The following is a 22,482-nucleotide window of genomic DNA, read 5'->3' on the forward strand; positions in this document are numbered from 1 at the left end:
GTGCTGGGATTACAGGCATGAGCCACCACACCTGGCCTCTTTTACCTTAATATCCAGTTCTTAACAAATCTTATTAGCTTTACCTCCAGATTATATTCAGAATTCCTTTATTTCTCAGCACACCCAGTACTCCACCCTGGTCAGAGGTACTATCCTTTTTGGACTGAATTATTGCAGTAACATTCTGACTGATCTCCTTGCTTCTATACTTGACCCTCCCGTCTATTTTTCCTTCTCAGTGTAGTGATTCTTTGAGTTATAAGTCAAATCATATTACTCTTATGACTTTTTGTTTCACTCAGAGTAGAAGTCAAAATCCTTATAATGGCCTACAAAGCCCTTCATAAACCAATACCTCTGTAATCTTATCTTCACATTCCCTTCATTTTCTGCACTCTAGCCATACTGGCTTCTCTCCCGTTCCTTAAACACATCAGGAATATTTTTGCCTTAAAAACGTAGCTTTGGCTCTGCCTACTGTCTAGAATGCTCTTACCACAGAAGTACATGACTGATTCTTCCATCTCCTTGCAGTTGTTGCTTAATTGTCAATGAAGGATATTCTGTCTACCCTATGTAAAATTGTAACCCATACCCAATTTCCATTACCCTGCTCTACTTTTTCTTTTTTCCAAAGCTCTTATGGCTCTCTAACATACATCATTTACATATTTAATATGTTTGGTTTTTAATTGTTTCACTTTCCCACTAGACCGTAAGTTCTATCAAGGAAAGCAATGTCTATTTTGTTCATTGATATGTATATCCCAAGCATCTAGAATAGTGCTTGCAACATAGTAACTGAATTGGGAATAATTGTAATGTTTAACCCTGAATATACCATCAGGTTTACTGGACCAAATTTTAGTTTGAGGTTTTTATTTATTTTTATTTTTATTTTTATTTTTATTTTTATTTTTTTTTGAGACGGAGTCTCGCTCTGTCCCCCAGGCTGGAGTGCAGTGGCCGGATCTCAGCTCGCTGCAAGCTCCGCCTCCCGGGTTTACGCCATTCTCCTGCCTCAGCCTCCCGAATAGCTGGGACTACAGGCGCCTGCCACCTCGCCCGGCTAGTTTTCTTGTATTTTTTAGTATAGACGAGGTTTCACCGTGTTAGCCAGGATGGTCTGGATCTCCTGACCTTGTGATTCGCCCGTCTCAGCCTCTCAAAGTGCTGGAATTACAGGCTTGAGCCACCGCGCCCGGCCGAGGTTTTTTTTTATTTTGACGTTTCTAACTATTTGTAAGAATTGAGGCCAGGTGCAGTGGCTCATGCCTGTAATCCCAGCACTTTCGCAGACCAAGGCAGGTGAATCACTTAAGCCCAGGAGTTCGAGAGCAGCCTGGGCAACATGGCAAATCCCCATCTGTACAAAAAAATACAAAAGTTAGCTGAGTGTGGTGGCACATCACAGTAGTATCAGCTACTTGGACGGCTGAGATGGGAGGATCATTTGTACCCAGGAGGCGGACGGAGGTTGCACTGAGCTGAAATAGGGCCGTTGTACTCCAGCCAGGGCGACAAGACTAAGATTCTGTCTCCAAAAAAAAAAGAATTGATAGGACATACTTCTATTCTTTCTTAAAGGTCTTCCAGAGACTAGAGAAGAGTTTTATTTTTCTTCATACATTGGACCCTTTTATAAATCTAAGATACCTCATGGCCTCTTGCCATACCTTGGAAAACTATACTGTTTCATCATCCTAGGAATAATTTTGTCATTACTTATTCATTATTCCCAGCTGTGCTGAAGAAGACTAAATTTTTTTTTAAAATAGAAGGATGAAATTGCCTAGAAGGATAATGCAGGAGTGACATAAATCATCACTGTTACATCATCCTTCACTTTTATTGTGCTGCCTAAAATATTGCATCATCTTTCAAGAATGTACAGTAGAAGTCTGGAGACACACTGTCTTTATAATCTTCTTTCACTTTCATTGAACAAGGCTGAGAATTCACAATTTTATATCTTCCACACAAAATGGCAAATAAGAAATTGACGAAACATGTTTTCACAGTTTTTAGATGAATCAGAAGATGAATGCAAAGAGACAGGTAGACCCTAATGATGTAATGAACCTCATCTTTTAAATAATTCTCAGACTACAGTTTTTCAGTGGATGTGGTAGATGTTTTTTCTAAAACTCAAGAACTGATAAGTGAATGATGTATTTCTGTGTAAAAAAACAAAGTAGAGTATTCTCATATAGTTAACTCATTCAACAGAACGTTCTTTATTACATAATATTATATGACAGGAATCTGAATCATCCTGCTTTGATAAGGACATGACTGACTGTTTTTTTATATTTTATGACATTTGTGCATCAAAATTTACTTGATCTGCTTTTTATCAAATGGGCAAATGCTGAAGGCAGGTGTGTATGCAGGGGTGATTAGAAGGAGATAAAGAAATGAAAAAATTTTTTTCAATTGATCATTCTGATTGGTGCTTATGAATCTAAAAGTGAAAATGTTTTAGTTTTTTTTTTGTGTATGTGTGTGTTTTGAGACAGAATTTCGCTTTTTGAGATGGAGTTTCGCTCTTGTTGCCCAGGCTGGAATGCAATGGCGCAATCTTGGCTCACCACAACTTTCGCCTCCTGGGTTCAAGCTATTCTACTGCCTCAGCCTCCCGAGTAGCTGGGATTACAGGCATGCGCTACTGTGCTCAGCTAATTTTGTATTTTTAGTAGAGACGGGGTTTCTCCATGTTGGGCAGGTTGGTCTCGAACTCCCGACCTTAGGTGATCTGCCTGCCTCTGCCTCCCAAAGTGCTGGGATTACAGGCGTGAGCCACCATGCCGGCCATGTTTTACAGTTATTAAGCAAAAAAGAAATGTATTTAAAATCTGATATGAGTATTTTTAAACAGATGTCGTCTAAGTTCATGCATGATAATTGATAAGTAGTTGCATTCCACATGTTGCATATTTCAGGTATATTTATCGAATAAAAATATGCATTTGCTGTCTTTACATTCTTATTAAAATGTCTTATAAAATTCTTTTTCATTATCTCTTTATTCTTCTATAAATTGTGAAATGACTTAGTTTATTAAAAGGTCCCATTGGACCCAGATAGTGGATGGTGAAAACTATTTTTCCTAGTATAAAGGAGTGGAATATAATGAAAAGGCACTAGAGATGTGAAGATGACTAAACTTGGAGAGATGAAGTACTGGTGGCTGACAGGGTAGTAAGTAGACTTCTTAGGCCAAGTAAATGAAACAACTAGACTGCTGTTAAATTCAGAAAAATTAAAATGTTGTGTAAGAAGAAAAATAAGGTACTTCACTACATAGTCATTATATAAATTGAATATAAATTTAACCTGAGGATGGAGGGAGAAGAAATTCCGATAGGGTGTTATAAGAAAATTAAATCCTCTTTTGTTACGAATTTAGAAATTAGATATGTAGAAAAAACAGAATGAACATGATTTAGAAATATTCAAGTAAATACCAAAAGAAATAGCGAGAGGTGTAAGTGGTTGCCTCTTGGGAATGGGAGCTGGCATGAGGAGGAGAGAACTGGTATTGTTTCTTACATGGTATTTTAGTATTTTTAGAGTTTTTAAAATCCATGTGTATTACTTTCATAAGAATTAATAGTAAAATATGAAACTGGATTTAAAGAGAATCTCACTGGTATGTATCAAATGAAATTGAAGGCACAGGGAAAACAACAGTCTTAGATCTCAGGTGATGAACAACTGTAATGACTGGAAGGGAACCAAAGTACTAGCTTGGAAAGACATTTTAAAGGAATATAGTGTGGAATTTTAAGACCTATTCTGATTGGATAATGGGAGCAAAGTGTTAGGTTAAGATGCAAACAAACCTCTGTTTTGAGGCAGCACTCATAGCAATAGGGGAGAATGTATTTATGCCCATTTCAAGTGGAGTCAGAATGGTAGGTTGTGCTTTGGATATGTTATGCTTGCAATGAATGTAATAGAAACATTTGTGATATATCCTGTAAACAGTTTTAAGTGTGAGCCTGAACATTTTTGATCTAAGGTCGGGAGAAAGATTTGAAGCAAATCTGACCTAAAAAAATTATAGGAAAAAAGCAAGTTGTTTTGGACTTGTTTTTCACCAAGGAGCAAGTAAGCAGAGAATCAGACACTGGAGAAGAAGAGGAGTCAGGAAGTAGACAAGGAATTGTTAAAAGAAATAATAGGATAACTGAAAGAATGTAGCTTCCAGATTGCTAGCTATCAGCAGATAGATAGAAACTTTTATACAGCCTTTAAATCTTCCCTAGAAACCTTTTAAAAAGTAGCTTCTTGATTAGATTTAAATGGGTTTTATTTGTGCTTGTCATTTTACAGATAAATATACATGTGGTATATTTTCTTTTTGCCTTTCAGGGAACGTTGGAGGTGGGGAACAGGCATCCATATTCGATATATTTAAAGGAAGAAAAAACAACTTCCATAATCTTGTTACATTGACTGTTTCTGTTGATAAATTTTCCCATTTCTGTTCTTAGTATGATTTGAGGGTCATTTTAAATTTCTGAATAAATGTTTTGTAAGCCAGGTTGTTCATTGACTGCACTTTTGGGGCAGAGGTAATGGGAGATGAGGCCTTCTCTCTCTATAGACAAAGGCCTTAATATGACTAATAACTTAGCAAAAGCTCTGTATAACCCTCTGCTAAGCACCTGTATTTATTTCCTCTTTCTTCTTCCTCCTCTACCTCTAAAAAAAGAAATCCCCATTTCTTTTACACACACGTTAAAAATAAAAAATTGTTTCTGGTAAATTTAATATGATTTAAAATAAGGTGAACATTTTGATGCTTTACTTGCAAATTCTGCTATTAAAATGTGTTTTATTTAAACTGTTGCCACTTATACAGTGAAAAATTTTAATGACTAAAACAGTTTTGTGACCAATGTTATAATTGAAAAGTATAAATCTGAGAAAACCAAGACAGAAAAAGGGAGCAGTTTCAGAAGAATGCAAGTGAATAAAGTGGCTTAGCCCTCAGGGGATTTGAATGTGGCATTGTGTGTATTTCAAAAGTTTCCGTTGAAAACAGATGCTGCTGATGAAGTTGGGAATAGTAACTTCATCTGTGGCTGTTTCAGTTGCTTATTAGAAGTGAGAAAGATCCCAAGGGGTTATCTCGTGTAGTGGAGTTAGGCTCAGGAAAGGATATGACATAAATATCTGGCAGCTTTGTGTGATCTTTAATCCATAAACACTGGTTAGGTACAAGCATGATTATCTATAAACGTGCAATTATCTTATTTCATGTGGATTCTATTTCTACCATAGTGTTATTTCAATAATGGCAGGGTTATTTTTTAAAGTCCATTTTAATTCTTAAGAACTGGTTATTACAGAAATTGTAAGTTTTTTCCCTAAACAAAGAGAACTGTCTTACTGAATTTTTATTATATAATGACAGTTCATTAAATTATTTACTGGCTTATGTGCCCCAGTTCAGAACAGTACTTATTCATACAGTTGTCCATATGAATGTTTCCTTTTTTGCTTTTTCTTTTCAATTTTATTTTCTGATGTTATTCACAGTATGCAAGATATTACGCTGATAACTGGATAGATAAAATAGATGTGGTCTCAGTCCATAGAGCTCTTTAATACAGAGAGGGAAATAAAATATTTATTGACATAGCCCTTAATATAGAGTTTAAAAGTGCCCAGGATCCTTGAAAATACAGATGAGATGCTTTCAGACTATGACTGAAGGAGAATATACTTCTACTACTAGAGGGAATCCAAGCAGATAGAAATGTTATTAATTCATTCAGTAAATATGAATACCTATGGTAACTAAGCAATCATGCTTTGATGTTTGGAAGACACAAAGATAGAAATTACACAGTTAAAGTCCAAATGTTACAAAGTTGTGAGTGATCATCACTGCTTTTGAAGGGGTACCAGATAAGACTTCAGTGGAGGTGAGTAGGGACTTGAAGGCCATATCCCAATTCCAAGGGATGAATTGGGGGTGAATTCAGGTGTTTCAGAGAATAAATGTATAGGCATAGCTGCAGAAAACAACAGGAATCTGGGGAAATTATTAGGTTTAGCTGGAACATTGGGACCAGGAAAATGAAGCAAGAGAAACAGGTAAGGGCCAAATCATGAAAGGCACATTGTATAATATACAAAGGAATTTTATGTGTATCCTGTAGGCAGCAAGGGACCATTCAGGGCAGAATGTATTCACATTTCTGTTTTAGAAATTACTTCAGTAGCTGTGGAATGAAAAGCAGAGTGTGATAATAGAGATAGTCAGAAGATATTTTAATAATCTGGGTAAGATATTAAGTGACCCTGGGCTAAAATCGTGGCATTGAGGCTATTTTGGATACCCTATTGATAGTATTTGATATGAAGAGTGAGAGAGAACCTGAGTTGAGCTTTCTGGTTTGGGAAACAGACTATGGTGCAAGTCATTGAGATAGAAGACATACAAGGAAGGAAAGTAGGGGTTTTGTTTGTATATTTTTAAGGAAGAGAAAATAATTCCATTTTAGTGATTATGAGTTTGTTGAAATACCTGTGAGACATCCAAGAAAAGATGTGACTAGAGAAGCAAATTTGGTAGTTCTCACTATGGGCATATATGACATAAACTGGGAGAAAAATTATAGAAGAAAATGGGTAAAGAATGCAGTATACCAAGTAACTAGTGAAGAGGAAACCACAAAGGGGGACGAGAGATAGGAACGCATTTTGTTCTATCAGCCAGGAGAATTGTAAGTGCCTCCTAGAGGTCAAGTAAGAAGACTGCTGAATATTTTCTATTTATTTTAGGTTGGTGCAAAAGTAGTTGTGGTTTTTGCCATTACTTTCAAAGGCAAAAACCACAATTACTTTTGCACCAACCTAAATACATTGATTTTGAGGAGCTGAGCCTTAAAAGATATTCAGAGTTCACAATCATGAAAATTGTACTGGGTTGGGTGGAAAATTGGGCAAAAAGGGAGATAGTGTTGGAGATCAAGGGAATGCCATGAGCAAAAGTACAGAACTGGAAAAGCACATTACAGACATGACCTTTTGTTTTAAAATATTACAAATGTAAAAAAGATGTATGAAAAGGAAGTGTGGACAATAATTTTTATGCTATTACTTTTATGATATAACTGCCCAAATTACTTAACCTCAAGTTAACTGGTGGGAGTTATTTACAACCTTTTCTACTTTTCCTTTTTTCTTTGTTTTTCTTAACATTTCACTATGTTTTAGAGCATTGAAAGAATGCCATCTCAGATCAGGGAGAGTTTTGGTTTTATGATGCAAGTACAGGAATAGATATTTAGAAAATCCAAAGTATTGGTTCCTTAAGGATTACAGGTATATACCAGCTATTGTTTCTTTTTTTCCCAATCTCTAACCATGAGCTCACACTCTATAATGTATAGACACACAGATTATTTGGGGATAGAACAGTTGCTAACAGACCTACACACTTAGTTTTATTTATTTATTTATTTATTGCGAAGGTTGTCATGCTCTGTCATCCAGGCTGCTGGCATGCAGTGGTGGCAGTGGCACCATGTTGGCTTACTGCAGCCTCAACCTCCAGGGCTCAAGCCATCCTCCCACCTCAGCTTCCAGATTAGCTGGGACTATACGCGTGCACCACCATACCTGGCTAGTTTTTGTGGGTTTTTGTTGTTGTTATTTTTGGAGAGATGAGGTCTCACTATGTTACCTGAGCTGGGCTCAAACAATCTTCCCACTTTGGCCTCCCAAAGTATTGGAATTGCAGGCGTCAGCCACTGCATCAGGCCCACACTTATTTTAGAAGCTATCTTACATATGGGAGACGGTTTTAGTGATGTAGTCATCATAAGTTAATTTCTCATAGGCAGAATTCAGTATTGCTTTTTAAATAGCTCATTTTCCCAAAGAGTATATGCTTCTTGTCCTTTTTAAAAGCTTGATGTTAATTAAATTAGCCTTCTATTGTTAAAAATTCAATTATCATGGTTATTTAACACAGTAATGCTTTTTAGGTAGCATTAGATAGCACATACTATTCTACTATGTGGTAAATTCTTTGAGGGCAAGCACCATGTCTAAGACATCTTTCTGTCTCCAAAAATGTCTTTCACATGAGAGAGATTCAGTAAATATTTATTGAAAATTAACTTGACACTATTAAATGGAAACTTTTCACTCTTTAAGGTACATTCTTAAATCACCATTAGTGGCAAATTCACCACTGATTTGTGGAATATTGTTGTTCATTGTATGCTGAATCATACCTACCTTTTGGTGAAATATAATAATGAGTTTTACAATTTTAGATGTAACAAATTAGGGTATCTGGAAAATGTAAGGCCTCTATGGCTTCCTTATAGGAAGGAGCTATATGGAAATTAGGCTGAGGAAATGATTCTTAGTCTCTGGCACCTGCGTTGTAGATAACCAACTAGATATGCTGAACTGAGCCCTCTGTCTCAATAATCTTCGGTGATCTTTGGAAATACATTTTACTAGCTACTACCTTCTGTCAGATTGTCCCTAAAGGTTATGATAACCAGCTCTGTAATTATCTGTAGCTACTCTCTTAGTAAAGGAATGGTGATCTTCAGCTCTTCTAACACAGCCAAATATAAGCAGACTAAGTATAACTAAAGCATGGGGTGAACTAGCTTCTATCTTTCAGAAATCTAGCCCATATTCTTCCCCAGAACATTTGAAATGTGAATGCAATCATATCAGTAAATAGCTAAATTACCACTGCATCTCCCACAAAATACAAATTGCCCTTTTTTGCCCTATGTTGGCAAGCACACACATAAAAAAGTGCACATTAGTATAAGCATAATGGACAGGGTTGCTCTGAAGACTAAATGTATATTTAAAGCAATTTATAGACTCTGGATCACCATGTACATATAAAGATATTTCTCATAATTAACATGCAGTAATTGTATGTATGTGTAATAAAGATAGCAGAATAGTTCCACAGATGGGGGGAAAGTGTAAAAAAATAAGACTGTAAGTTATGGGTCCACCCCTATGACCTAGTCACCTCTGACCAGGCCCAACCTCCAACTTTGGGGATTACAATTTAATATGAGATTCGGCCAGGACATATATTCAAACTGTATCAATATCATCACCAGATGAATAGCTAAACAAATTGTTATATCCATACAATGGAATACTGCTTGGTAATAAAAAAAATGAACAAATTGCTGATACCCAATAACAGGGATGAATCTCAGAAATATTCAGGAGGAAATAAGACAGACACAAAATAGTACATAATGTATAATTTCATTTATGTGAGGTCCTGGAATGGGCAAAACGAATCTATCCTGAGAGAAGGCAAATCAGTGGTTGCCTTAGGTGGGGGACTGTCTGCACATGTGCACAAAGTAGCATTTTGGGATGATGGAAATGTTCTACATTTGATTTTCATAGTGACTACCCAGGTGTATACATTTGTCAAATTGAATCCTACTGTATTTTTACATAGGTACATTTTATTACGTGTAAATTGCACCTCATTAGTTTCCTTTACAGCCCTGCCTTCTGTAACTTTTTTCCTTTTCTCCCTAAAATTGAGGTATTATCCATTCTTCTAAATTTACCATAGCATTTGTTTGGCCTTCTCTTATTCCTCCTTTCTCCTTTCATTTGTCACCTTGTACGCTACTAAGGCTATAAGCTCTTTTCATCTTTCTTTACCCTCTAGTACCTTGCTCATTATAGATGTTCCAACAGATGTTGGTTAAACAGAGTTGATTTCATATGAAGAAAGAATTATCAGCTACTGCTTTGATCACAGCTCTGAAATTTGAATAGAATCACAATCCTAGTTATCAACAAGAACAACCCTATAAAGCAGCTATAAGTTGTGGACAGGCATTCTTAGGACAGTCTTAATTTTACACTTTAGGGCAGTCCCATTTAACATTCTATGGTGTTGGGTGGTGGACACGTGGAAGATGAGTGTTCTGGGCCCCATGGAAAGTCCTCTTTAAGGCGAATTACCTTGTGCTAGTTGCAAAGGTCTGGAAGATTTAATTTAGGTAAATTACACTACGTGACAATGTATATGATTCCAGTAATGAGAGAAAATTAGAATCAGAAATTTAGTACTAGAAGGTGCCACCGTGGATGCCATTTATTCTAACCCGTTGTCATACAGACCCAGAGATCTTAAGTATCCTGCCCAACACCACACAGCAAATTAGCGGCAGAGTTAACTCTAGAAGCCAGTTTTCTATCAAGTACCATACCCAGAATTTAACAAGTTGAAGAATTTGCTGTTTGTGGAAGTTCTGAGGAGTTGCCGTGGACAAAGCTTTCCTTGGGGTGAGATTTTGAGTTTAGACACAAACAGAATAGGTAAAGATCAAGGGCAGGAAGCTGCTGTCATTACTGGGTTCAAATCAAAACTGGAACCTTGGAGCCATGGCAGGGACAAGAATTGCCTTATGTGTTCCTGGTGATGTCTTTGCTTCATATACCACTTGAGAAATACTGCTTTTATCTATTGTTGAAACTTAATTTGTATACTTGTTGATGAATTTTCCATAGTAAGAATATGAATATGACATAACTTTTTGAGGAGTTGTTAGTACAGTTAACCCTTGAACAACATGGGTTTGAACTGCATGGGTCTGTCTATAAGCAACTTTTTCTCAACCAAAAATGGATTGAAAATACAGTTTTCATAGGCTGTGAAACCCACATATACAGAGGGTCAACTTTTTATATGTGCAGGTTCCACAGGGCTGACGGGAACTTGAGTGTGCAAGGATTTGGTTCTACCAGGGTAGTCTTGGAACCAATCCCTCATATATTCTGAGGGACAACGGTATATAAGAATATTATTGACAATAGCAAAGACTTGGAATCAACCCAAATGTCCATCAGTGACAGACTGGATTAAGAAAATGTGGCACATATACACCATGGAATACTAAGCAGCCATAAAAAAGGAGGAGTTTGTGTCCTTTGTAGGGACATGGATGCAGCTGGAAACCATCATTCTCAGCAAACTATCGCAAGAACAGAAAACCAAACACCGCATGTTCTCACTCATAGGTGGGAACTGAACAATGAGATCACTTGGACTCGGGAAGGGGAACATCACACACCGGGGCCTATCACGGGGAGGGGGGAGGGGGGAGGGATTGCATTGGGAGTTATACCTGATGTAAAAGACGAGTTGATGGGTGCTGACGAGTTGATGGGTGCAGCACGCCAACATGGCACAGGTATACATATGTAACAAACCTGCACGTTATCCACATGTACCCTAGAACTTAAAGTATAATAATAATTTAAAAAAAGAATGTTATTGAATTCCACAGAAATGTTAAAGCAATCTGAATGGAGTCAATCTTCCTCTCTCAAACCTTCCTTTTTCACTGTTTTCTGTTTACATGTAAATTTGGAGAGTGGTAACAGTTGCCATTTTGCATTTCATTGGTCTTATATTTCATTTTTTAAGAACAATTTTAAGTCAGTCTTATAGTTAACATAATTTCAAGTGGTCATTTTGAATTTTAATGATGAAAGACATTGAGATACAAAAAGCAGCTCTGAAAATTATAGCAAAGCATACTCCATACATGGATCCTTTGAATGAAAGAATAATAGCGTGGATGGTTGATGAAGGAATAGAAGCTGCTGTTATTTAATGTATTCTCCATTCTCAGTTCATGGATACAGCCTCCAAATTTTACAAACAAAATAATCATCAGCACAGCATCTCTGCATACCTATGGATTGGTCTTTTTCCAAAGCAGCCTCATGGTTTTCTTAGAAAAGTTTTTTATTTAAAAATATGTCTGTAGACACTTACTCCTGGTAGGCCTGGGAAAATGTAGATTACTTTATGTCTCTTTAAAAGCCTTTCAAAGAAACAAGTCAAGCTTGATTTGTGTTTTTCAGATAGAGGAAAGTAGTAAGGTAGGAGGACAGAGGAAATCTTAGCTTTAAAGGGAGAAAAAGATCTTTCAGTCCTTTTGTCAACACTTTAGCTTCTGCATTAGTCATAGGTCCCTTCCCCCTTGGCCATGGGTGGACCAAAGGAATAGCAGCCATTTGCACGTTTGTGAAAGGACAGTGGAAAGAAAAGAAAACAGCTGACACAAAAAAATGTGGGGGATTATTTCCCCCACAAGGTCAGTGGTTTCTGGATATTTGGCCTCCTTTTTTTTTTCCTTTATTTTGCTGTTTTTGATGTTATAAAATACAGTGCTAAGAACCTAACCCTATTAGTGAGATATTATCTAATTTTTTTATTGTTATAATGAAAGTACGTAGAATGCAAAGCTAGTGGACACAGTTAATACTCATATTTGATCGAAAAACTTTTCCTCTACTAAACTGAGTTCAAATTGGGGGCCTGCAAGTTAACTGATACTGGACAGGTTAACTGGAGAAAAGACAAAGTTTATTCACACTTTCTGGAGCACTCAATATCACTAACTCTAAAGAAGTGTTTAGAGGGTTATAGAAGTAAGGGGTTATGCCTCTTCCTGTGGCATACCACAGATGCCAGCACTTTGGGAGGCTGAAGGGGTTGGATCGCTTGAGCTCAGGAGTTCGAGACCAGCCTGGGTGACATGGTAAAACCCTGTCTCTACCGAAAAAATTACAAAAAATTAGCCTTGCATGGTGGCACATTCCTATAGTCCCAGCTACTCAGGAGGCTGAGGCGGCAGGATTGCTTAAGCCTGGGAGGCGGAGGTTGCAGTGAACCGAGATGGTACCACTGTACTCCAGTCTTGGTGACAGAGCAAGACCCTGTCTCCAAAAAAAAAAAAAAAAAAAGAAGTAAGGGGCTATATACCAACTTAACAAAAGGGGGTAGTTTAGGGAGTCAAAGGACAGAAGGATCTCATTTACACAATTTTTTTGTTATGTCTCAGTGCCCAGTGTCAGTCATCTCCCTCCTGTGGGTCCTCCTGGAGGTATGGGAGAGTTGTAGCAACTCTCTACTTTAGTCAGATAAAATAAGTTAAGATTTCATTCTGTATCTGCTGTTGGATTTGTGGGCCCTTCACTGATTTTTTTTTTTTTTTTAGTATTTGTATATAGTCTGATGCTTTTCAATGTATTTTCACATACCTTATTTTATTCTCACGGGACTTTTTAGGCAGATAGGGCAAATACTGTTATCCCATCTCACAGGTCAGAAAACTGAGACTCAGAGAGGTTAAGTATTTGTCCAGGGCCACATAACTAATAACAAAGCCAAAATAAGAATTTCAGGTATTCAACATTTCTCACTATACCTTGAATACTCATAAATTGTGTAATCTGTTGTCAATCTATAAGTCCTTTAAAGGTGCCATGGTTGAGTAATATTTTATTTGTTTTGTAGGAGAAGATGGTATAAACTGGTTCATCAGTGACAAAGACATTGAGGTAAAATCAAATTATTTTTAAAATTCAGAATAATAATTTCCTTTGCCTCATAGTTTATTATGATAACTTTTGGAACATTAATAAATTTAAGTGGCTTATAAGAACACATTTGATTTTAGCATATGAGTGATTTAACTCTTTAAAAACTTGGTTCAGCCTTGAGTTTTGTCAGTGAGTTAATAGCTGTAATCATCCAGTCCCCTTTCCCTTTCTGTTTCTTCTCTCCTGTGGTGAGTCCTCTCAGCCCATATGGCCTGGTACCACTAAAAAGATCAACACCGGAAATAACTGCTTCTTCAGTGTAAGGAAATGGTTAGTCTATTTTTAGGATGTGGCAGGTGTTTTTCTTTGTCAATTATTAGCCTTAATTGTGGCAGATGCTACAAAAAGAGAATAATTTTATAACTTGGTTTTGGGAGATAGCTAGATTGTATTGTGGTCCACTTGGCCAGTTCAGCAAAATAACAAATAAAAGATGAAAACTGTTTTAAAGGTGGAATTCAACCAAACAAGCTAAAGCATGGTTGGGATTTACAGTTCCTCTTTAGATACTCCCTATGAGATGCATTGTTGGTATTCTCTTACAAGATCCTAGATTTAGATTAGAATATGGGACAGTTAGAATTGGGTCACTCTGTAGGCAGAATGGATCTTAAAAGGACTCCAGTGGAAAGAAATTATCTCATTCCTTTATAGAAATTATCACCCAGTCTTGTAGGCAGTAACCCTGTGCTGTTCAAAAGAAGGGATATATTTGGTAGCTGTACTAACTTCACAAAAGACAAAGCCATAAAAACACCATTCCCTAACTCAAAATTTAAGCAGGCCTCTCATTCAGAAAAACATGGTGTACATTCAGTTATAGAAATCAGCAGTGGCTGGCCAGGCATGGTGGCTTACGCCTGTAATCCCAACACTTTGGGAGGCTGAGGTGGGTGGATCACCTGAGGTCAGGAGTTCAAAACCAGACTGGGCAACATGGTGAAACTCCATCTCTACTGAAAATACAAAAATTAGCCAGGTGTGGTGGTGGGTGCCTGTAGTCCCAGCTACTCGGGAGGCTGAGGCAGGAGAATCGCTTGAACCTGGGGAGTCGGAGGTTGCAGTGAGTCAAGATTGCGCCACTTCAGTCCAGCCTGGTCAAAAGAATGAAACTGTCTCAAAAAAAAAGAAAAGAAGTCAGCAGTGGCTTTGACTGAATACTGCCGCAATGTCTAAGTGATGCGTGTCAGTACCCCTGCTAGATCTGAAACGTAAGTAGAGAAAGGTTAAAAAAAAAAAAAAATCACATGGAGAAGTATAAAAGACTCAGCAGGCGGGAGGGACAGACAAAAAGCAGTAGAGTTACCTTTATGGCACCTCCTTTTATGTTTTTCTACCTCTTTTTTTTTTTTTTTGGAGATGGAATTTCGCTCTTGTTGCCCAGGCTGGAGTGCAGTGGCACAATCTCGGCTCACCACATCCTCCGCCTCCCAGGCACAAGTGATTCTCCTGCCTCAACCTCCCAAGTAGCTGGGATTACAGGCCTGTGCCACCACGCCTGGCTAGTTTTGTATTTTTAGTAGAGATGGGGTTTCTCTATGTTGGTCAGGCTGGTCTCAAACTCCCGACCACAGGTGATCCGCCCGCCTTGGCCTCCCACTTGCTGGGATTACAGGCATGAGCCACCGCGCCCGACCTCTGCCTCTTTTTAAGAGAACAAGAGAGATCATGACGTTCCCCTGTGGCTAGGTTCTAAGTTGAACAGATGTAACTAATAATTCTCTTTCTTTATCAAGGTAATGGAACTGACTTGAAGCTTGATGTATCTTTATTCATTTATAGTTGTCTTTAACAAGAGTAGTAGATGGCTTTTATTTAGCAGTGAAACAATTTTTTTAATTCTTGATTTTTTTTTTCCGCTTAGGCCCAGATAGCTAATAACCGAACACCTGGAAGATGGACCCAGCGATACTATTCAGCCAACAAAAACATTATCTGTAGAAATTGTGACAAACGTGGCCATTTATCAAAGAACTGCCCCTTACCACGAGTACGTGAAATATGCCTTGCTTCTTTCCACATATGTAAACTCAAAATCTCAAGGGTGAGGCCGGGCGCGGTGGCTCACGCCTGTAATCCCAGCACTTTGGGAGGCCAAAGCGGGTGGATCATGAGTTCAGGAGATCGAGACCATCCTGGCTAACATGGTGAAACCCCGTCTCTACTAAAAGTATACAAAAAATTAGCCGGGCGTGATGGCGGGCGCCTGTAGTCCCAGCTACTTGGGAGACTGAGGCAGGAGAATGGCGTGAACCCGGGAGATGGACCTTGCGGTGAGCAGAGATCGCACCACTGCACTCCAGCCTGGGTGACAAAGCAAGACACTGTCTCAAAAAAAAAAATCTCAAGGGTGAAACCGTATAACCTTAGAATTCAAATCTTTTTATAGTATGTGTGTTAAATTTCATGTAGCTTACAGCCTAGTGTAGGAGAAATGATAATAAATTTGGAGTCAGAAAAATGTGGAATCAATTTTAACTTCTCATTACTAGTTGGGCAAATCATTTAACCCTCTATGCTTCTCGTTTTCTTGTCTATAAAATGAAAAGATTGAATCAGATGATTCCTGAGACCCCTTTCACTTACAAACCTTCTACTTCATAAGACAGCTTATTTCACTGTGAGATAATTTTTATTGTTAGAAAATTATAATTTGGGGCATTTTTAAATGTTTATTAATGTAAGTTATGTTAGGGTACATCAACCTTTGGAACAACACAGAACTGAAGATCTTAGACGTTTCCTGACCAGATAATTAGATCTTAACAAACATTTCTTCCATTCCTCCTACCTCTTCCAAATAACTGTTTTTCAAATAGTTCAGACAGCTCTCATGTTCCTTTTTTGTTTTTGCCTCTCCAGGCAAAACAGCTTCTGTATCTGTTTCTCCTATGACTTAGCTTCTAGATATGCTCCTCATTCTACTTTCCCTCCTACATACCTTTCATTTTGTCAATATTCCTATAAGAAGAGGCATAAGGAATAAATGCCAGCTGCTAGTATGTACAGACTAAGCCTTTTTGGCAAACAGTATACATACAGTGTTTTGGACATTTTGTTTGATTTAACAGTTGTGCTCAAGATTCTACCTTTATTAGGTCTCAAATTAGAAATAATTTTTTATGGGATTATATTGAAAAAGAAATACTAATCTTCTACCTTTTGAGACTGAAGAGATTTTAATGATTTTTTTGCCACATAGAAAGTTCGTCGCTGCTTCCTATGCTCCAGGAGCGGACACCTCCTATATTCCTGTCCAGCCCCGCTTTGTGAATACTGTCCTGTGCCTAAGATGTTGGACCACTCATGTCTTTTCAGACATTCCTGGGATAAACAATGTGACCGATGTCATATGCTCGGCCACTATACAGATGTGAGTATCCTGCATGTAACTAATTTGTCAGGCTTTGGAGGGAGTATGCAAGTTTGTAATTAATGTGCAAGTTTATAACTATCAGTCAGCATACCTAAAAGAATGTTTACTCTGTGCTATATAGATTGATAGTCATGTCCCTTTTGTCACTGAATATGTATATAAAGCAGTGCTCTAAATATCAGTGTAAGGAGCCTACTGAATCAGGAGAGAGTATTAAGAGATAGCATTAACAAATATTTTAAGCCCATTCTAGCCCTTTTTCTTTATGTGCTTGCTAAATAAAGGCTGAATTTAAAGAGGTAATAAATAACATGTAAAATGTGTGTATTTATTCATATTTATTTATTAAGATGTAATCTCACTCTGTCACCTAGGCTGGAGTGCAGTGGTACAATCTCGGCTCATTGCAACCTCTGCCTCCCAGGTTCCAGCGATCCTCCTACCTCAGCCTCCCAAGTAGCTGGGACTACAGGCACATGCCAACACTCCTGGCTAATTTTTGTATTTTTAGTAGAGACAGGGTTTTCACCATGTTGGCCAGGCTGGTCTTGAACTCTCGACCTCAGGTGATCTGCCCACCTCAGCCTCCCAAAGTGCTGGGATCACAGGCATGAGCCACCGCATCCTATTTATGCATATTTAAATGAAAATATATGCACAATTAGCAGTTATATAGAAATGTTTATAGGAAGCCTATTCTGATCTTTTTTTATTTTTATTTTACTTATTTATTTATTTATTGTTTTGTGATGGAGTCTCGCTCTTTTGCCCAGGCTGTGGAGTACAGTGGCGCGATCTCGGCTCACCGCAACCTCCAACTCCTAGGTTCAAGCAATTCTCCTGCCTCAGCCTCCTGAGTAGCTGGGATTACAGGCACGGGCCACCATGCCTGGCTATTCTTGTATTTTTAGTAGAGACGGGGTTTCACCATGTTGGCCAGGATGGTCTCGATCTCCTGACCTTGTGATAGATCCACCTCAGCCTTCTAAAGTGCTGGGATTACAGGCCTGAGCCACTGCGCCCAGCTTTTTTTTTTTTTTTTTCAGACAGAGTCTCACTCTGTCACCCTGGCTGGAGTGCAGTGGCATGATCTTGGCTCACTGCAACCTCTGCCTCCCAGGTTCAAGCGATTCTCCTGCTTCAGCCTCCCAAGTAGCTGGGATTACAGGCACCCGCCACCATGCCCGGCTAATTTTTGTATTTTTAGTAGACAGCAGGGTTTCACATGGTCAGGCTGGTCTCAAACTCCTGACCTCAGGTGATCCACCCACCTCAGCATCCCAAAGTGTTGAGATTACAGGCGTGAGCCATTGCACCTGGCCTGATTCTTCTTCTTAATGATTTTGCTGTTCTAATAGTCTAAGGAAAGAAGGACAAGGCAGCCATTACTTTAAATTGCAGCATATTAAAAATGCTGTTTTGGACACCATTTGCATTGTATTGTTGTAAATGTATATGAAGTTTAGTCACAATTTCAAAGACCAGAGCGCTATTGAAATAAGTAAATCAGCTTTGATGTGGAATATGTAGCTTTCTACATTCAGTTTACCCTAACTCCTAATGAGTGTCTCATTAAGAGTATTTCATTTTAGGTCTTAATTGCGTTTCTTACTACATAGTAACATATATTTATTTTATATTAACAACTAATCAATACAAAGTCATTTTTCATCCTCATACCTAAGTGGCAATTCTAATTCATTTAAGGCGTATTTATGAAAGGAGTATATCTCATTCTCTTTTTTAAAGCATTACTTATCTATTTTTTAAAATAATAAAAGTACTTTAATATGTACTTCCCCAAAGTCATGATACGAAAGCAGAAACATTTTTCTAATTTTATTTATATTGAAATATACCTGTAGTCTTTTTTTTACAGCCCTTTTTAATGCATGTCTGAAATACACCTATAATCTTTTGCTCAGTAAATTAGTATGGCTTTCTGTTGAAATGAATTTCAGATTAAAAGAGATTAGAGTGTGACTGTTTGGTATATATATGTATTTCTCATGTAAATAATGTGACAATTATTATTGTAATTCCACCAGCAAATTTATACTTAAATCGTTACCCATTTTTTAAACAAACAGTGGTGCATTTGATAAAGTTTTGGCAAGTCATATTTTATCAATGGAATTGTGAAATTAAAATACATGTACACTTATATCTGGATAAGTATTGTCAAATTGCTCTTCTAAAAGATTGTATCAACGTATCTACCTACCAGCAGTGTTAAGAGAAATGAGCACTGCACTCATCAACCTTAAGTATTATCAGTCTTTAAAATTTTTGGCTAATCAGACCAAAAAATGATATTTTATTGTTTTAATTTGTATTTCTTTGGTTATTAATAAAGTGGTATATGGTTAATTAATTTGAATACTCTATTCTCAAGGCTATATATAGAGATAGAAGTTGTCATTTCATTCCAAAGTACTTTAATCTTATTTTTCAGTGTTTACCAAGTCTTAAAAATGATAAATCCTGAATTGTCCTAGCATTATGTTGTTGTCTGCATTAAGTTGTCAATTATAATTTTCTTAGCAAGATTTTCTAGTTTGGCAGTTATCTTTAATAGCATCTGTTTATTTTACTGTTTTCTTCCAAAGAGCTCTGACAAATACGGTCTTATTTGCCTGTGGTAAAGAAGGGAGTAAGACATTATCATAGACAATTTTTTAAAAATAAAAAACGGTACTACAGAACAGTTAAAAATTTCTTGTAAAAGGTTATATAATCATCTGTGAGTGTTAATTCTATAGGCCATTCCTCTTTACTTAATTTTGGCCCCTAATATATGTTAAATTATTATCTAAAATGAGAATTAATAATCACAGTGAATGTAAGTTTTTTTAAATAGGGTTAAAATCGTGGTATGCTCCTGTAATGTCAGCTACTCAGGAGGCTAAGGCAGGAGGATCTCTTGATCCCAGGAGTTTAAAACCTGGTGGCTCACACTTGTAATCTTAGCACTCTGGGAGGCCGAGCCAGGTGGATCACGAGGTCAAGAGATTGAGACCATCCTGGCCAACATGGTGTGAAACCCTGTCTTTACTAAAAATACAAAAATTAGCTGGGCGTGGTGGTACACGCCTGTAGTCCCAGCTACTTGGGAGACTGAAGCAGGAGAATCACTTCAACCCGGGAGGCAGAGGTTGCAGTGAGCCGAGATCATACTACTGCACTCCAGCCTGGCAACAGAGTAAGACTCTGTCTAAAACAAACAAACAAACAAACAAAAAAACCAGTCTGGGCAACATAGTGAGAGCCCATCTCAAAAAATAAAATATAATAGGGTTAGGCTGTGACCAGCTTCAGATAAGGCAGTACTCGTTTCCCCAAATCTACCAGTATCGACTATTTTTGTTGTAATTACATGGTGAAGGTTCTGGATGCTGGTCTTTGTAGCCTACCCACCTGGTATAGGATTCCCTCACAGCCCAGTCAAGCCTGGGCTCTACTGACTCCTTGTGGCAAGGCTCATAGTCCTTCCACCACCCCAGAAACTTCATGAGAATTCACATGGAAGCCGAGTCATTCTGGCCCCTTGTTGTTGGAACTGTACATGCTTTAGGTCTGTCTTGAAACCTGGGCCTCCACAGAAAATTTGTTTCCTCTGCAACCCTATCAGATGCTTGCTGCTCATCTTCCATGATCCTGAATTAAGAGATGATATCAGCCTCTTTCTCACTTGCTATGGTTGCTTTTAAGTCATTACTCAACCCTTTTTATATAGATATCTTCGGCTTATTTAAGGCTTATACCCTCTGGCAATACTATCCTCTACCTTTCTTTGTCATTTTCATCTTCCCACCTACTGGACTTTCTGCTCATTCACAGAGGATTTCTGAAACCCTGAATAACTATAGATGTTCTAACTTTTTATAAATTGACAATATCGAGAAACTTCCAAGGCTGGGTGCAGTGGCTCACGCCTGTTACCCAACACTTTGGGAGGCCGAGGTAGGCAGATCACTTGAGGCCACAAGTTTGAGGCCAGCCTGGCCAACATGGCAAAACCCTGTCCCTACTAAAAATACAAAAGTTAGCTGAGTGTGGTGGTGCACACTTGTAATTCCAGCTACTGGGAAGGCTGAGGCATGAGAATTGCTAGAACCCAGGACACAGAAGTTTCAGTGAACTGAGATCGCACCACTGCACTCCAGCCTGGGCAACAGAGTGAGACAGTTTCCAAAAAAACAAAAGGAAAGAAACTTGCCCTTTTACTTTATATATTCCCATAGTCACACACCTAAACCTCTGTTTGGCCAGATTACCAGATACGTGTATGCAAAGAGAATTTGTAGTGAAAATTGTCGAGTCATATTCAAATCCTTTCTGTAATGAAAAGTTCTGTCCTAAAATCTGTTGGAAATTCCTCATTGATTAACTACTTCTGTAAAAGTATTTGGTTGAAATCCCAGAGTTTTATGAGGTGAAGGATAAAAAGATGGCTCAAGGCCTACCAAAGTCAACCTGCATCATTAGTCCCTTTCAGAAGACAAGAACCTGGAGTGTAGAAAGAATCCTGTTTCTGAATCTGCTATAGTTTCTCTCCTCACTTGCCAACAATTTTTAAATATACAGAGAATTTTTAAATGTCTGTATACATTTAGCTTGCACACAGAGCAATTCTGTGAGCTATCTCTGACATTTCCAAGATAACGACAGCCATACATAATTGTATGTTTACTGTGCTGGAGGAGTGCTTCATTCACCACTATGTCCTTAGCATATAGTAGGTGTTCAGTAGATTTAATCCTCACAAGCAGGATATGAAGTGTAAGTACTATTTATTACTCCTATTTTACAAACTAAAAACTGAGACACTACAAGGTTAATAAGTTTTGCCCAAGGTCTAAAAGCTAAAATGATACTGTACTTTATGAATATATGTGGAGAAAGCTTGCATATTGGCAATCTAGGAATCATCAGTTTATCTCCTGCTCAGAGGACCTCTCAACTTTCTTTCTTAAATATGCAGATATTATAGCTCTAATAAGCAACTTAATATAACACTCATGACATTGGGGCAATATAGTGAGACTTCCACTCTTTACCAAAAAAGATTTAAAAATTAGGCAGGCAGGGTGGCATGCACCTGTAGTCTCAGCTACTCAGAAGGCTGAGGTGGGAGGATTACTTGAGCCCAGGAGGTCAAGGCTGCAGTGAGCTATGATCACATCACTGCACTCCAGCCTGGGTGAAAGAGTAAGACTCTCTCTTTAAAAAAAAAAAAACAAACCAATATATTATAAAACACCTGAGGAAAAATATTTTCCAAACAAAAATAAATTTTACCTTAGGTTTTCAGCACTTTAAAAAACCCCTGGGGATCAAGAAAGCAGTATAGCATGTTGATTTTCAGACACAGAGCCAATTCTGTGATACCATAGAGCTTTACTGCTCACAAGAGACCGTTGCAGCTTCAGCAATCTTTATTAATTGTTCAGATTGCCACTCTTTTTTATTAAAACATGAGTGAGTTAGTGTCAGATATAATCAAAATCCAAACCTAAATTTTCTCCCTTTATTCAGCAATTTTTTTTCTCAAATTCCCTGCTCAGTGCTTTTAACTTTTAAAGTCTGATTTTTTAATACAGTAGAAGAAAATAATTCATAGAACATATTTCACTTTATTCCTTTATTTATTTTTATTTTTATGTTTA

The 22,482-nt window shown here is 37.8% G+C and overlaps 1 protein-coding gene across 8 annotated transcripts in view; it reads left to right on the plus strand.

Moving 5' to 3' along the window:
* ZCCHC7 (zinc finger CCHC-type containing 7) overlaps positions 1-22,482 on the plus strand; it is a 273,707-nt gene that overhangs the window by 205,597 nt on the left and 45,628 nt on the right. For all 8 annotated transcript variants that reach the window (XM_009188484.4, XM_003911488.5, XM_031654330.1 and 5 more), the window contains exons 3-5: positions 13,352-13,395; positions 15,302-15,427; positions 16,640-16,810. In XM_009188484.4, coding sequence (XP_009186748.1) covers positions 13,352-13,395; positions 15,302-15,427; positions 16,640-16,810 — 341 coding nt within the window. The remainder of the gene's footprint in view (positions 1-13,351; positions 13,396-15,301; positions 15,428-16,639; positions 16,811-22,482) is intronic.

The sequence above is a fragment of the Papio anubis genome, chromosome 13, assembly GCF_008728515.1.
Source record: "Papio anubis isolate 15944 chromosome 13, Panubis1.0, whole genome shotgun sequence".
Classification (NCBI taxonomy): domain Eukaryota; kingdom Metazoa; phylum Chordata; class Mammalia; order Primates; family Cercopithecidae; genus Papio; species Papio anubis.